We start from the raw sequence: 16,424 nt of genomic DNA, 5'->3' as shown, positions 1-16,424 counted from the left end.
TGTTGCCTAGATAGCAACAGCAGTGACTATAATTACGCAGACCTGTTTTTCAGACTGTATCCTGGCTGATTCTTCTTGAGCTAACACCATTTCACGCTCTGCCGTTATTTGCACACTCTCCCTGAGTGCCTCTTCTAGCTCCTCAATTCGATCATCCTTCTTATGCAGACTGTCCTGGAAAATGATAGGAGACCAGATAAAGTAGCTTGGATTTAAAAAGCCGGCAAGCCAAGTGCTACGTCAACCATAAGTTACTCTCCCGTGATGTAATTCCACAAGCAGAAATCTTCGCATAGAGGAAGGGAGAAGTTGTAAGTGAAGGCAGAGCTGGAGAAGGTAAGCATCACAGTAAAGGAGAAAGAGAGCAAACCAAGAGATCAGTGCTAGAAGTGCCGTTTGTGTAAAGAGCAGCTAGAGCAGTTGACAGATTATGTGCAAAAGATGCAGATTCACATGCAGCTCCATAGCAGGTTAGTACGCAGATGTTGTGGTATAGCAGCAAGCATTCAGAATCTCTTCTCAGGCACGCGCAACCTGACAGGCAAGGCATAGAAAACTGGAAGGAGTGCAACTTGCAGTTAGTGATTTGCTTGGAGACAAGAGCTCCTTTTTTTCTATATGGAGAGTGATACAAAGCACCATCCGATTAAATCAACATGGCAAAGGATCTATGTGAGGTGGAAAGACGAAGGCCAGAGTGTCAAATAAGCAGTATTTGAAACATTAGGAACCAATTCTCTTCAGAATGAAATCCCTTACATATGTAAACCATGTTGTCATAGACCAAAATGCGACATCAGATGCTTATTTAATGTTTGAAACATCTAGTACAAAAACAAGAGATCTTTAGGCTATAGACTAGGAAATGTTTTTACACAAATATATGAATGTTGTAAGCTTCTGAAACCGTAACTCAGACACAAACATGAGTTGCCACTGCTTGCTTGTTATCCAAGGAGTGTTTTAGGTTCAACTAAATGACAGAACATTGTCTTTTTTCCAGTTTCACACTACTTCAAGTATTGATCTCATCCACCATGAATGTATGATTATCAGGAAGGGTCTGCCAGGCTTCTCTGAAGTTCACAACTAGCATATCATATAGCAACTAATAAGCACTAAGAAATAAAGCAGCAGCAAGTTAGCATCCTCTAAGAATCTTCCCATGGTTTCTGATTTGTCATTTCAACTCTGAGGAATGGTGGTGCTGTCTGTCTGGGAAGAGGACTGGTTTGGCACCATTCACTTTGTTAATTGCTAAAAAGATTTAAATGGTCATGATATTTGCAAGATCTTGTATTCGTGAGGATGGTACACCTCAGCAAACTACTACAAGTTCTGCCAAATGTACACAGTTCTCTCAGACTCTTTCTGTACAGAGAGGTTCTTGACTTATGAGAGAAGAACACAAGCCTTGTGTTGTGATGAGAGGACAGGAAAATCTTGATGTTTGTACTAATACACACATATTGGAATAGAGAAAAAGGAGAAAGCAACATCATCTAACACAGGAAAAATTGTCCAGATGCTACTCAAGTGAACGTCTCAACAAAGAAGATGATCTTCATACACTGGCTACTCCAACATCACGAACATTGTGCTTACTTTCTATATCTTCTGAAGCAGTGTTGATTAAACCCTTCTAATGTTGTTACAGGTGCTTAGAGTTAGAATTACCCTACCCAGTCTGCAACAGACAGTCCTCGAAAATTATAGTGTGCAGTTCTAATTGCAGCAGACATGGAAAATACTCATTAGGTTGTCTATGTTATGTCAGAATCCAGACTGTCATATTCAGAATCTTCAGTGGTGTCTCCACTTCTACTCTATAGAAGAATGTGTGTCTGGTTAAAGCCGATCTGAGCAACTGCATAGAAGGAAGCATAGTATAATGGAGGTATAGCTGTGTTTTTCATCTGAGATAAGCAGCAAGCATTTGCAATTCAAGTACACGTAGTAAGTTTCCCTCTTCAAAAGTATTAACTCTGTGGGACATTCTAATTCTACTGAAAATCCAGAAAATGATCAAGTAGTGCAACAATCAATTCCATATTAATATTGTAATGTAATCAATATGGAAATGTAGCAATATTAATGTTACTCATATATTATCACTTAAATATCCAATGAATCTGAAAAAGCTAAGCAAATGCAGATAGCAAACAAAACAGATGTGTATAGCAAAACAAGCAGGTATTAATAAATCATCACCAAACAAAAGCCATTCCTGTGCCTTAGTTATAACTTGGTGATACATTATTTTTCCAGGATACGCCTTTTTGGAGGTGGGTGGGTGGGTAGAACATGAAATTTCCCCTAACTTCCAATTCCAAGACTGTTCCACACTGGCCTCTAACAAAGAGAAACTTGTACAATGCATACCCATGATGCTGGAAGATGTTTTCTTAGTAACAAAGAGCACCTTGCTTAACAGAGCCTGAGAACGTGTCCCACTTTTTTTGTATCCTATTATTAAAAATGAAACCTATGATTATTCAATGGTAGTGGCAATGTCAGTGGAGGAAGCTCCCACATATTTTTTCATAGAATTCAGATGCAACTCTGGATGAAAGACTACTGATTTTAAAGTGCCAGATTCTATTCCTTGCAGCCAATAGACTATGTGGGAACAGAAGGAGTCAGTATGATCATTTTGTGAGCCCTAATTGGTATCTGGGTTTGGATTAAATATAAATGAAAATTAAAAGGCACATTATTAAGCACATTCAGAAGCTTGTTTTGTACTCAGAACCAGAGGGGGGCTAGTGGAGTTTGCCTCATATTTACGATAAGCATTATGAGCTACTGATTCATATTAGGTGACATCTCATTCTAAATGCTACTGTCTACGTACCTACTAGAAGCCATGAGAAGGAAAAAAGAGAGGGGAGCAGTTTTTTATCTTCCTACATGAAGCAAACTCTCATGTATAAAGCTGTTATAAGAGAACTAAAGATGGACAATATTATAAATCCATTTTAATTGGTTCATTTTTAGTCCAGGTAAATTGAGTTAATTGTTATTATTGCTGGTTTTATTCCTCCAATCCTCTTATTGTTCTTTCCAAATGTCAAGTTTCCATCATCAGAAACTCCTGTATAAATGAACACTTTGATATTTGACTAGGAAGAGACAAACCACATGCCTATTACAGACAGTGCAGTAAGAGCTTGGAAGCTTGTTTATTTGGCTGGATTGCAGATGGCTAGTTTAAGAAAATAGGGATCATATTTTTAAGCACTACATAATGAATTATTAATTCCAGCCAAAACCACAAAAGCCAAAATTATTTAAAATTGGTGCTTCTGTGTACTAACCCCAAAACCGGCAATGATTGCTTACAGTATATCTATTTCTCTCTGTGCTTACTTTTTTATTTAACTAATTAGCTCCCAGGAGAATAAAGGAAAACTAGTTGTGTTGGATAAGCTGACTGGATTCTTGCTGGAGAAGAGTGGGGACAGAATTTTAATGAAAATATTCTGAGCGAGCAACTTTATTAGCTCACCGTTGGAAGTGAACTTGGGCCTTACAAATCTCTTCCTCTAGGCCACCTTTCCCAAGGTCTAAGCTCTTGAACTAAAGACTGTGTGTCTTAAAGAGCCAACCCTGCAGACAAAAAATGGTTCACTTTTCTCTAGTGGCCTGCTCCCTGCATCTTTTGGGAGGTGTGGTAGCATACAGAGCACTTGATTCTCTTACAAGTCGGGCTCAGGGGAGGGTCCTGACTCAGGTTCTAGGCAACCAGCCTCAGGTTCCATGGATTCTGAGCCACTAGCCTTAGATACTCTTGACTCTGAAATACCAGCATCAGGAGGCTGCTCCAATTCCCCAGGTGGTGGTACAAAGACAGAGACTAAGCTGGCTCCTTCACTGAGCTTGAGGGCATGACAAATATCCCCCTAGTCACTGTAATAAATATGATTTTATGATTAACTGCATCCTTATGGGATTCAGAGCAAGCTGATTTGATGTTTTAAAATTACATATCTATATATATCTACATGCCCATACTCACACACCCACACTAAACTACTGATATAATTAAACTGGACCTGCTACTAAATGGAGAAGAGACATGTCCAAAATAAGACCACCAAAGAGGACTTATTTCACCTTCAAGTGAATTGTTATATATTTGAGAAAACTGACATTTGAATGCCATTACATACCTATATGTAAAGCATATGGCCATTATTAGATTAATGCTGAAATACAGCAGGACATTTAAAGACACATCTCCACTTACTTTGCAAAGGCTTACAAGTAGAAACACTAAAACTGACCTATAAATTATGTTCCTTGAATTCTTCACTGTACCTACATTGGCAAGAGGCCCAACACTGGGAATTTGTATAAGCTATGGATGATGGATGCACAAGTCCTTGTATAATGAGCAGTTCGTCAGGTTTTCTTTTATCTTCTACCTGTTCAACATTAGCTTGCAACAGCTTCCCTAATGTTTATTTGAGGAGTTATTTACACATGTACACACCAGAACCATGCCTCTTTCCCTTCTTGCCTCCCACAATCAGGCTCCAGATAGTATAGTGAATGTAGTCTGTACAGGACCTTTAGAAAGTGCACAGCCTCCCTTTCCCTGCACCCTCTCTCCATGTATCTCTGTAGTGCAATGGATCAGTGTGACTGGTTAACCAGAAGGTTACTGGTTTGAGCCCACCCAGAAATGACTGTGGGAAGGATTCCTGCACTGAAGGAGGTAGGACTACATGACCCTCGGTCCCTTCCACCTCTACAATTCTATGATTCCATGTGGATAGTCCACTTTGAAATGAGAATCACTCTGTTGCTACAAAACACGTTTCGAATACATTTCACCTGCTAACCCCTCAGATAACTTTGTTCAACTAAAGTATGTTCATCAGAACACAGCTTCCATTGCAAATTAACTTGGTATTGCAGATGACTGTCACAATATGCCTACTTTATGCTGTGAAATATTCCGTGAGGAGTCACTTATGACAACATGGCACTGTGTCAGTGGCTTTATAGATGGAGGGAAATATGCAGTGAATAGGTGTGAAATTGAAGAAAATGATCCGTGCCCAAATAAACAGAAACGTAATTCTGTAACTCCAAGGATACTTACTGATACATGAGTGCTTCTCAGGCTTTCTTCACTGAACAAAAGCTAAGTCCAAGTATCTCAAAACAATTAAGCAAGATCTTTAGAAGCACCGGAAGCCAGACTCTGTAACCAACTTGAAATTGATGGCGAGTTTATAATGTTGTCCCAGTAACTTACGGCTGAAGCAAAGTCCTATTTGCTCACTTACCATAAAAGGGATCAAACTGTTGAAGCTTAATAGGCCACACCCTTCCAGAATCTCAGAATGCTGTGGGGGTAAAGCTCCTCCTTTAATCACAAAGCAACTCCTTTATTAGGAATAAGTCTGAAAGCGAGGAAGCAACTGAGGCAGAAATTTCAAGGAAGATGGCCCTGTGTCAGACATACAGATTCACGTTACCTGCAACTGCTGGGAACTGTCATTAAGATTGTCTTCCCGCCGTCTAGCTTCTTCTAGCATCTGTGCACTCTTTTTCTTCTCCACTTGTTCTTTATGCTTCAGATTTGCTACCTTTTTATTCTGATCTTTAATTTGCCTGTAAAGGGGAAAGCAAGTATTCAAATGCTTGTGCGAATCTACATTTGAAAGCAGAAGCTATAAAATTTAGGGTAGAACAATTCTTCTGTATTTTCAGCAATGGTGTAGATTTGGCAAAGTTATTCACTGCAGCAACCCATTTTCAGTTAAGTGACCAAAGTCGACAAACTCTTATGAAATGAAATACTTCTGCACACAATAAATTATACAATGGAGTTCTAGAATTGGCCCCAAGGCTGTGCTTGAGTTCAAAAACTGAATATGCACTATGGTGACTTTTTTTTAAAGACAAGATGAGAACATATTGAGATGAAGCCTATGGTGTTAAGTCCAGGGCCGTCTTAAGCATATCCAGCGCCATGGTGCAAAGATCCCTCTGGCAGCCCCCCCCCCCCCCGTTTCCCAGAGTTGTTGACCCAGTGGCATAGCAAAGTCAGGTGGTACCCAGTGTGGAAATTTTTTTGTCAACACCCCCCCACACACATTGAAATTATTAAAGTAGGGAAAATAAGATACAGTTGCAAGTGTTATTTTCTGGTTTAGTTACTTAACATTGTGAGCATAAGCACTTAAAACCCATTTTTCCTAACTTTGTTCTCTGCAAATTTTGAAATCACATCAACTCCCAGATTGGTGAAGCTAGAATAAAACCCAGCCACTCCTCCAGCTGGACTCCGTCCATGGAACCAGTGAATGTGTGTGCTGCCTTCTTCCATTTCAGGGGGGGTATGTGGGCTAGATGACCCTTGGGGTCCCTTCAGTCCCACAATTCTAGGATTCTCTGTGGCCACAGGCAGAAAAAATGTCTCAGGCCAAACAAAATGTGTGGGCACCAATCCGCATGGCTTCATAAGAAGACAAGACACATTCATGGGGGGGGGGGGATGGTTAGCAATGGCTACCAGCCAGGATGGCTCTGCTCTGTGATGCTTCTGAATACCAGCTGCTGGGAACTGCAGGAAGGGAAAGGGCTGCTCCTGTGCTCAGATCCTGCTTGCAGGTTTCCCAAAAGGGGCATCTGGTTGGTCACTCTGAGAACAGGATGCTGGACTAGATGGGCCACTGGCCTGATCCAGCAGCAAGTTCATCTGGTGTATGTATGGTATTTGGGTTGCTATTTTCCCCTAGAAAGGCCTTAGCAGGGAAGGTGGTGATGGCCACAGAATACAAAACCCTGAACTGACCAGACGTATTCTGGCGTGGAGGGGTAGCCAGACAAGAGAACTATTTGCCCACTCTGTGCACAGCAGTGACCCCATCATTTGTGGAACAACTGTATGTCTGAAGAAATTGTTCTGTTTAAATTGTTTTTGAAGGGTATTGTTATTGTTTTGATTCTGTAAACCGCTTTGATTACTTTATATTATGAAGTGGCCTGCAAATCTTTTGTTGTTGATGATAGTAATAATACCACCACTAAATAAGCATGGTCAGATGTACATTTCAAGCTCAGTCCCTGCTGTCATTTTTAAGGTGCATGGAAATAAATGCTTTAGTGCTGTTTTATACTTAGAAGTTGTTTCCAGAGCCTCAAGCTATTCTTCAACCCACAGAATTCATAGTGTTAAGGCAAAGAAGAATTCCATGGTAGTGGGTAGTGTTGCGGGGTTTGCACATGCTTAGTGTCTCAAAGACCACCTTGGCATTGTTATTCAGAATCTATTTTTATATTATTGTTCCCACATGGGAGGTCCCAGGAATTGTGTTTAGTGGCCTTGACATCCTGCCTCTTGCGTAGGAATGTAAGAGGCTCCTCTTATGTGCTACATTCAGGCGCTATGTGGCTCAACCACCGTGCAAAAGCTTTCTGAATGGCTCCCACCCCCAAGATGAAGAATAAGCAAAACAGAACAGTAGCCTGCAATTTAACAAACTGCTGTTTTAAGATAAGAGAGGCTTTAAAGCTGTTAGCCAAAGAATGACTATTTAGTTATGTTGAATATTAGACATTTGGATACTCTTTGATTAGATAGTCTTTTGACCTTGTTTGCTCCAGCAGATGACCCAGAGAAGATTAGGCCATGCCTGCATCCCATCTGTTCTGCTAACAGTTAACCTAAGAGGCCTTTTTGACATTTAAGAGGCTGAGGAGCGTTCTCTTTGCAAGTATGCCATCTATGGAAGAAAAGTGGAGGTGTAACGTCAGATTTATATCACACTATTTTTCCACCTAAAAAAGACTCCTATGTGGCCAGAGAATCAATGTATCCCAATGTTTATATTTCAATATATATGATCAAGATTAAGTAGTTTGCAATACACACTCTCAGGGAGAATGGCCACCTTTAGAGGTTAGGGAGCAGGTTACGACTCAAATTCTGACTCATTGTTATAAGAGCTATTGTTTTGTACAGTCATACCTCATTTTACGGATGCTTCAGGTTACGTGTTTTTGGATTGCGGACTGCAGGAAACCTGGAATTACCGGAACTGGTTACTTCCGGGTTTTGCCGCTCGCGCATGCGCAGAAGCGTCAAATCACGCCGGCGCAGATGCGGCACTTCAGGATGTGAACGCTGCAGGTTGAGGACGTGCCTCCATCACGGATTACTTCTGCAACCCGAGGTTCCACTGTACTATCATTTCAATAGTTCACTGTTCTATGGTTTTACTTCTTTACAAAATGTGTATCTATGTTAACTTGCAATACATTTTTATTTGCATTATTTTCCAGTTTAGACTTTTTAATGCAGCACACCACTAACTAATTTATTGTAATAGTAAATTAACTGCTACAAATAAAATGTGCTTAAAGATTCCTTTCCACATATTGGACTTACTCTTGAATAGTTGTAAAGATCACAGGTGACACATGTGAGGTGCACATCACCTCACATTTCAGGGCATATGCGGCTACACACTAACTGCTACAGTGTCCATTTCTATGGTAACATGCGAAGCAGGGAAATAGTGGGGGAGCAAACTCAGCTGAGTGGCCTACAAAAGTTCTGTCCCTCAGAACAAGAAGCTTCTCTTCAGCTGATAAAAACTACCTGTGCAGTCCCTCTCAACATTAGTGCCAGGGCTAAATGGCATTTTGGAATCATTCCTGTATCTTTTGGGAAGAACAGACAACAGTGTCTAAAGTATTAATTGGATGCTTTTATAAATACAATCTTTATGTTAAAAGAAATTAAAACAGGCATTTTTAAAGGCAACCCCCCTATAAAGTAAATAAAAAGCAGACCCATCCTGCGATGTCATTTAAAGAGAAGATGAATTCCTCTCATCATTTATGCCTCAGACACAATTCAACAGCTAAAAAAAATCATTATGCTTTTGAAAGGAGTTAATGTAGCACTGTTAAAACGAACGCTAGCAAGTTCAAACAGTCCATTAGGAGTTCTGTTTGCGAGCTTCTTGCCACAAGTCCTCGTCATTTTCTTACACTGCTCTTCACTTTTCCATGGCATTTATAAGACAAGGCAACCAATGCCAATGAAAACAGTGCTTGTTGCTAGAAGTCATGAAAATATAACTAGACTGTTGTATGTATGCCAGCAAGAAGCCCCAAATGGGTTTTCAGAGAGGGGTGGGTGGATTTTATATCCTGAAACCAGGAAACCCAGGTTTTAAAAACAAATTCCATGTACAGATAAGTATAGAGGAAGGGGAAGGGAAGTAGAATTGAAAATTGAGATGGGTGGATAGGAGAAGTCAACTTTGTACCTAACCATTAAAATAGGTCTCAAGAGAGTTCAAAGGTATAGGTAAGATCAAGAAGCAGATTAATTCTTGCCACTCTACCCAGTACTTATTTTCGCATTATTTCAATCTCATCAGTATTTTGCAAACGTCACAAAATTATATCATCTTCTAAACTTACTAGAGTTTCTGTGTCTATACATCTTCATCTGAAAAGTTTGCTGGGGGATACATAATCAGATCCTATACCTTCCCCCCAGCACCTACTCTCTACAGTAATCAGGGATTTGCAACTCCCCACTTCCCCTTTTAATGATTCTAGAAGAAGAAGAAGAAGAAGAAGAGTTTGGATTTGATATCCCGCCTTTCACTCCCCTTCAGGAGTCTCAAAGCGGCTAACATTCTCCTTTCCCTTCCTCCCCCACAACAAACACTCTGTGAGGTAAGTGGGGCTGAGAGACTTCACAGAAGTGTGACTGGCCCAAGGTCACCCAGCAGCTGCATGGGTTACCATCTATCCTTTGGAAAATCTTGATTCTTAACTATTTTTCCAAAATTAGACAAATTGTTTCTGTCCCTTCCTCCATATTCTTTCCAAAAATGTACTGAACTCCTTCCTTTGGGAGGCCAGCCATTTGAGAAACACAGACTGCATCTACGTGTAGTTCATTTTTAAATAATTATTTAGAATTATTATTTTTTAGAAGCGTTAGTAGTAGACTCCTTGAAATTAATGGACATCAAATATGGACATTAAAAAACAGTACTAGTAAAACATATCAAGCACTGAAGGACCACTGGGAAATAAATAAGGAAATCGTTCCCTTGGTAATTTTTATTGTAATTATGAGCAGGTCACTCAGTATTGGGTCAGTTCCTACTTCAAGAGGCAGGAAGGAAAGGCTAAAATCCTCTTCCTGGAAGGTGAAGGTTCCAACCTATCTCCAGGCTTGATAAGCGATTAAACATTCAGGTAGGTAGCCGTGTTGGTCTGACGCAATCAAAATAATTTATTTATTTTTAAAAAATTGTCCAGTAGCACCTTAGAGACCAGCTAAGTTGTTCTGGGTATAAGCTTTCGTGTGCATGCATATTTCTTCAGATACACTTCTTCGTGTATCTGACAAAGTGTACATGCACATGAAAGCCCATACCCAGAATAACTTAGTTGGTCTCTAAGGTGCTACTGGACAATTTTTTTAAGCAATTAAACAGTGAGAAATCACAACCAAAAACCTGTGTAAGAGTTGGCCTAAATCCAGCAAAAGAAATTAAGAAAGCTAGGTTGAATTTCTACCAAAGCAACACAACAGAGTAGAGCCCAGTTTTTTCAGTGTTAAACAGTGTGGAAAAGACTGCACTTCCACTCTTAACAAAGATGTGAATCAGTATGCAGGGTGAGCAGAACAGTCTCTCCCTATAAGAAGAGAAATTCATCAAGCAAAAAATTATTTAGGCATTTCCCTGAACATGCAAAGCCTCCAAATATGGATGGGGACAGGGAGGTGCACACAAACTGCACCTCAAACATCTTTACACATCATGGTCTCCCTCTCCCGCCCCTCCCCATGTTGTGTGGGTCTGCAGTGGGGCTTCTTCACACTTCTCTGTGTGACTGTGCTCAAGAGAATGCAAGCAGAAGTCTCCCACAGACCTTCACTGTGCAGTCAAGGGCTGAGAGGGGCATGATGTGTTGGGAGAGGGGTTTGTATATGTGCCCCTGCTCACAGTTTGAATCCTTGTTCACTAGAGCACCTTTTCACTGTTCAAATGGCAGTAGGCCAGTCATTGTTGGAGTCGCTAACACAGAACATCTGAGGGGGACAATGAATCCCTTACAGTCACATACTTTGCCGGTGACTGACCCCATGTTAGCCTGGAAGACTTTCATACCTTGTAAAAGGTATGAACTTGTGGCTGCATCACACATTTCTTGAGTGGAGAGAAAACTACAGAGGCACTTGTGCCCCTGAGTGAGCTAGAATCTTATCTGGTGCTACAAAGAGCAATACAATTTCTCTGCTGATGGGTTAGAGTACTTGTGCAACCTCTTCTTTTAATAATGCCTAAAGATAGCAAATGGGCCCAAATGCTGGCAAATGCCCCTCTTGCATTAGTGGCACAGAGATCGATAACAGGAACCCAAGTTCCTGAAGGTCTGAAGGCAGACACGGTCACCACCTTGTGGAAGCCAAGCAGGTCTGGGTCGAGTTACTGCCTGGATGATGACCTCTTAGGAACCACACATACATCAACTTGGATTCCATGATGGAAGGAAAGTGAGATTGAAATGTGAGAAAATAAATAAAATGAAATAAATAAGTAAGTGCTATTCATTGGAACTCATTTTGGTTTAGTTTTGGTAAACCATAAAACATACATGGTTTATAGTGGAGTAGGGGGACTCTATAAGCTATATAATGACTGTCTACTTTGTCACTAATAGGTGCACATAAATCATTTGTTATTAGTCTTTTTTTTTAAAACACCCTCTGGAGGCTGTATTTGCTGGAATAATCTGATGCACATAAATTAAGTTTGAATAATAACCTTAATTATCTTTCTAATGATGTCACACTGGATAATTTGTTTACTTTGGGATATGTTAACATGACGATATATTGTAATTTAAACATTTTACATAATGGTAAATGAAAACACTGTGCTCCATCAATTTCCCTAAAAAACAACCTCTCCCGTCCCTAAATAATTTCCCATGTGGCGCTTTCAAAAGCATTGTGAGCAGTCAACAACACAGGGAGAGAATAAATGTGCATACATGTGCTGAACCCTACAATATCTGAAAATTATTTTAAAATAATAGTACAAATATTATACTCATTTGGGCACATAAAGACTGTGAAATCTACTCTGTATACTGTACTACTGCACTGTAGATTGAACTTTTGTATTGCATTGTATGTGGCTACCCTTGAAGACAGTCTAGAAGCTGCAGCTAGTGCAGGATGACACTGCTAGACTAGAATTGCAATGGTTGCTCATTTGCTGTTTGGTCTAATTTAAGGTGTTAACTTTAGCGTGTAAATCAATAAATGACTTTGAGCTGAACACTTTTATAGCTGCTTGGTTGAATCCTGTGTTCTGTGTGGAAGGTCCTTTTTGTGGGTGTGTTGATGTGCATAACCTGATACATAGTGACACAAGATAGGGCCTTCTCTGTGACACTGCCCCAGGTACAGAACATCCTTCCTCTGGAGATACAACAATGTTCCTCACTGATGCTGCTAATTATTATTACAATTTAGTACCTACCCTTCACTCTAAGGTCCCGGGGTGAGCTACAACATTTAAAACACATTTAAAAATACAATATTCCACAATGTTAAAAACAATCTAAAATAACTTATTAAAATAAAGTGGGTCCTACAAATATACATCTCAAGTGTCAAAAGCCAGGTTAATGATGACTTGAAGAAGACTTAAACGTCTCTTTGTAATGATGTTTGGGTGAGTGTCGTAGGTTGAATGTTTCATTTTAAACTAATTCTGAACTAGATACAGATAGGTAGCCGTGTTGGTCTGCCATAGTCAAAATAAAAAGATTCCTTCCAGTAGCACCTTAAAGACCAACTAAGTTAGTTCTTGGTATGAGCTTTCGTGTGCATGCACGCTTCTTCAGATAAATCTTCTTCAGTTGAATTTGAGGATAGCACAGAACCAGAATATTCAAACCTTGTGAAAAAATTGTGCATATGTGCATTTGCACATGCGTGCAAGACTGCTTACTTGGCCAGTTAGCTGCAAGACAATCATTTCATTATAAACTCAGCATGGTAAGTTTATTAGTGTTGCACTGAGACCATTTCTGCAATATGAACTAAAAATCAAAATATTTAAAAGGACTTTGGCTTTCAAATGCTGATTATCAGTAGGCCAGTACAGTAGCTGTCCTTAAGATATAAGAAGTTACTCTAATTCTGCTATATGCATTTCAGACTTAGAAACTGCAACTATTTGTACTTAGAAAAACCAGCTGAACATTTTTTCTCTGGAGAATAGAGATGACTTTTTAAATTAGAGCCTTTACACCATTTCCTTTTTTATAAAACTCCTTGACAATTATGCCATTTCATTGCAAACTTCTGGCACATGCCTTTAGGGCGAACATATGTTCAGTATTGCTCATGTCTAGCTGGTGAAATGCGATAAGATCTCTTTCCTGCTGGCTTCTTACCCAACTAGAAATTAAAGCACTGTTTTGCTTGGATTTTTTTTTTTTTAATTATCCTTTATGGTCTTTTGCTCCAAACTATTTCAGACCTGACTGGAAACATACCTGGCTAGAAGAACACTGGGATTTGCCAGCCCTGTCTTCCATGTTTCACCATCTTCCCCCATATGGCATTAATAAAGCCACATGCTAAATTTTCTGGGGTTCTATGGCACACTCAGGATATGAATTACTGTAACAATGTGTTTTTAATTTTTCTCCCACTAGAGGCGATGAAATCAGGTAGTGTTACTGTTATTCTTGCTTCCCAAGTTTATCCTCCTCTATATATGGGTAAGTGGAGTTATTACCAGTGGGGATGCTGATCAATAGCTCAACACAGGCTTTTGTTGTAAGTTTGGTTATACAAATATTTTTGGAACTTTAATAACTTCCTTTTGATTATTCTTGCAACTTCCAAAAAAGAAACATGTGTAACTTTGGCATAACAACCAGAGTGCTCTTTCTGACAATAGCACAGCACACCATAATATCCTAAATTAGAAATACATCCCGCATACTCAAAATTTTGCAAGTGTTCAGACATACATAAAACAAGTATGCACAAGTTCAAAACTAGCCTCTAAACGGTATACTTCCCCCTCAAAGCAGCCCTCTATATTTGCATAAGCATTGAAAACAATGTCCCATACAATCCTTATTTGAAAAATATGTGTACTGATCAGCTAATTTATTACTCTCATACAATGGGATTATTTTGCAAACAGCCACAGCCCATAAGTATAGGGCAGATTTAAAACTTCGCATTGAAGACATAAAACACACACACACAATGATTAAGACGCACGACCAAAGCTCCTGGGTCTTAGTAGGCCATTCAACTGATTTTCCAATTACAAAGAGAAGTACCACTCAGGACTCTCTTATTTTCAGGTACTGGATCAAAATGATAAAATTGACTAAAATTTTAATGTCAGGTCAAAATGTCTGCCCGTGCACACAGATAAATCAATAAGGTGTAGAACAAGTGAATTCTTGAAAGATGTGGCAACACGCAGACAGTACGGATTCAAGATAGCCACTGTTGATACAATGTACTCACACCTCATTGGCCTCTCCCTCACCAGGCAGAAGATGGAGAATCTGAACTTGGATGAGGTGACACAGAGGCCACAATGCAGATACTCAGTGCAGGACTGGAGGAAGGCAGCCAATGTGCTGACTGTCCCACTCTCCCCTGCTCATCATTTTGATAAGAATTTGCTAATGTCTGAACAAACAACAGTAACTACTGCCAGCACATCCAAGTTTTGTGCTATAAACTACTCTGTAGTCCAGCTCTCCTATATAGAGTAAGATATTTCTGATCCCATCTTCTAGAGAAGAAAATTGGGTTTCAGTATTTCACTACCTGAGCTGTAGATGTACCTCTCTAATAAAATCCTTAAATTAATATATACTGACCTTGAAGTGAGGCTGAACCAAGCAGCAAATCCAGGGTAGGAAATGTGAAAGAGAAAGTTAGAGAAAAGGTTAATGAGGATACACTCCAAAGTTAAGACATCAAGAAAAGTGACAAAGGAGCAGCACAGCATCAGAAAGCAAGACAAGAAAGAAAGGCAAGGCTTTTTCAACCAAAATCCTCCATTCTGGTAAACTTCCCAGCAACAAAAAGAATTAATTATAATTTTTTATTTATTTAATTTCTATGCTGCCCTATACCCAAAGGTCTTAGGGCAGTTCGAACCACCCAATTAGATTACACCATTCAACACATAAGGAGTGCTCCAGAAAATGCCTTCTTTTTGATTATTTTGTTTCCTTTCTTGGAGCAATAGTGTAAAGACAACACCAAAGTTTGCATGGATCAAACTGGAAAGCAACTGTCTACTGCTTGAGAGAATATTTCATGGAACATAGATGTTAGCAAGATGACAGTTCTGGGAAATCAGACAACTTTCTTCAGGCTGCCTCCCTCTCAGATTTAAAATTTATTCCAAGAAAATATCTTAATTTATCTCAACAAGAAGGCCAAAATAAAGCGAATCAATACACCACAAGCCTTCATGTGTTGCTCATAAAACTTTAAGAAAATCCAGGAACTACTTATCATTTTGTATGAACTCTTTAAACACCTAAGAACATTTTCAAGCTTGCTGTCAAGTCAGCTATATTTTAAGTCTATATAATGAGGTGCAATCTAAAAAACAATAATGAACATGCTACTTCTAGTCAGTTCCCTCCAACACTATGGACTGGTAGGCATGCTAAAGACTACCTGTTGGAGGTTACTGCACAGCCATGGGCCTCAGGAGTTCATTATTGCCTTTTTTGCTTTAATTCTAACACCCTGTTTTCAGAGTTATCTATGGTCAATTTCACTGATAAATATGAGATTGACAGACAAAATCAAAGCAGCATTATTCTTCATCTTCTTGATTTAGCAAGTTGCAAAGAAAGTTTTGTGTTGTTTTTACAAGCTAAAATTACGGCTATTTCGGACAATCATTCAACCCAGATCATGCTCTTCCTCATCAGGAACAATATACTGTTCCTCCTCTCCAAGACAATCATGCATGTGAGAAACAGATCACTAAGTAACATATAAATGTTCAAGAAACAGTCGTGGTAACCTATGAACTGGCTCTATCTTAAACATACTCTAGGAATGCAGTACAAATATTTGGATCCAGAAGTGACCACCAGAATTTTGACTTACTAGCAAAAATATGTCTTGAGTAAAAGTTAAATTATTATTTGCTCTCTTACTCAGTTTTACTCAAGAGCTTCCTACTATATATAACTGTAAGCCAGTTTAAGGCTACTTAAAAAAGGTTATATCCAAAACCATCAGGTTGATTTGTGTAAAATGCACATTTTTTTCAAATCGATGCACTGCCTCATTTCAAAGTTATTTCAATGGATTAAATATACCAACTATACAAACTGCTAAAAACTGA

At 39.3% G+C, this 16,424-nt stretch overlaps 1 protein-coding gene across 13 annotated transcripts in view; it reads right to left on the bottom strand.

Moving 5' to 3' along the window:
• Positions 1 to 16,424, bottom strand: part of ERC1 (ELKS/RAB6-interacting/CAST family member 1) — a 159,331-nt gene that overhangs the window by 78,951 nt on the left and 63,956 nt on the right. For 9 of the 13 annotated variants that reach the window (XM_082240419.1, XM_082240415.1, XM_082240414.1 and 6 more), the window contains 2 exons: positions 5,490 to 5,625; positions 43 to 174 (listed from right to left, as the gene is read on the bottom strand). In XM_082240419.1, the coding sequence (XP_082096545.1) occupies positions 43 to 174; positions 5,490 to 5,625 (268 nt within the window). The remainder of the gene's footprint in view (positions 1 to 42; positions 175 to 5,489; positions 5,626 to 16,424) is intronic. The other 4 variants (XM_082240417.1, XM_082240418.1, XM_082240426.1 and 1 more) reach the window with 1 other exon arrangement.

This window comes from Podarcis vaucheri, assembly GCF_965113315.1.
Source record: "Podarcis vaucheri genome assembly, chromosome: 10".
NCBI classification, from domain to species: domain Eukaryota; kingdom Metazoa; phylum Chordata; class Lepidosauria; order Squamata; family Lacertidae; genus Podarcis; species Podarcis vaucheri.
The sequence above is the reverse complement of the archived record's forward strand: the minus strand, read 5'-3'. Positions and strand labels throughout refer to the sequence as shown.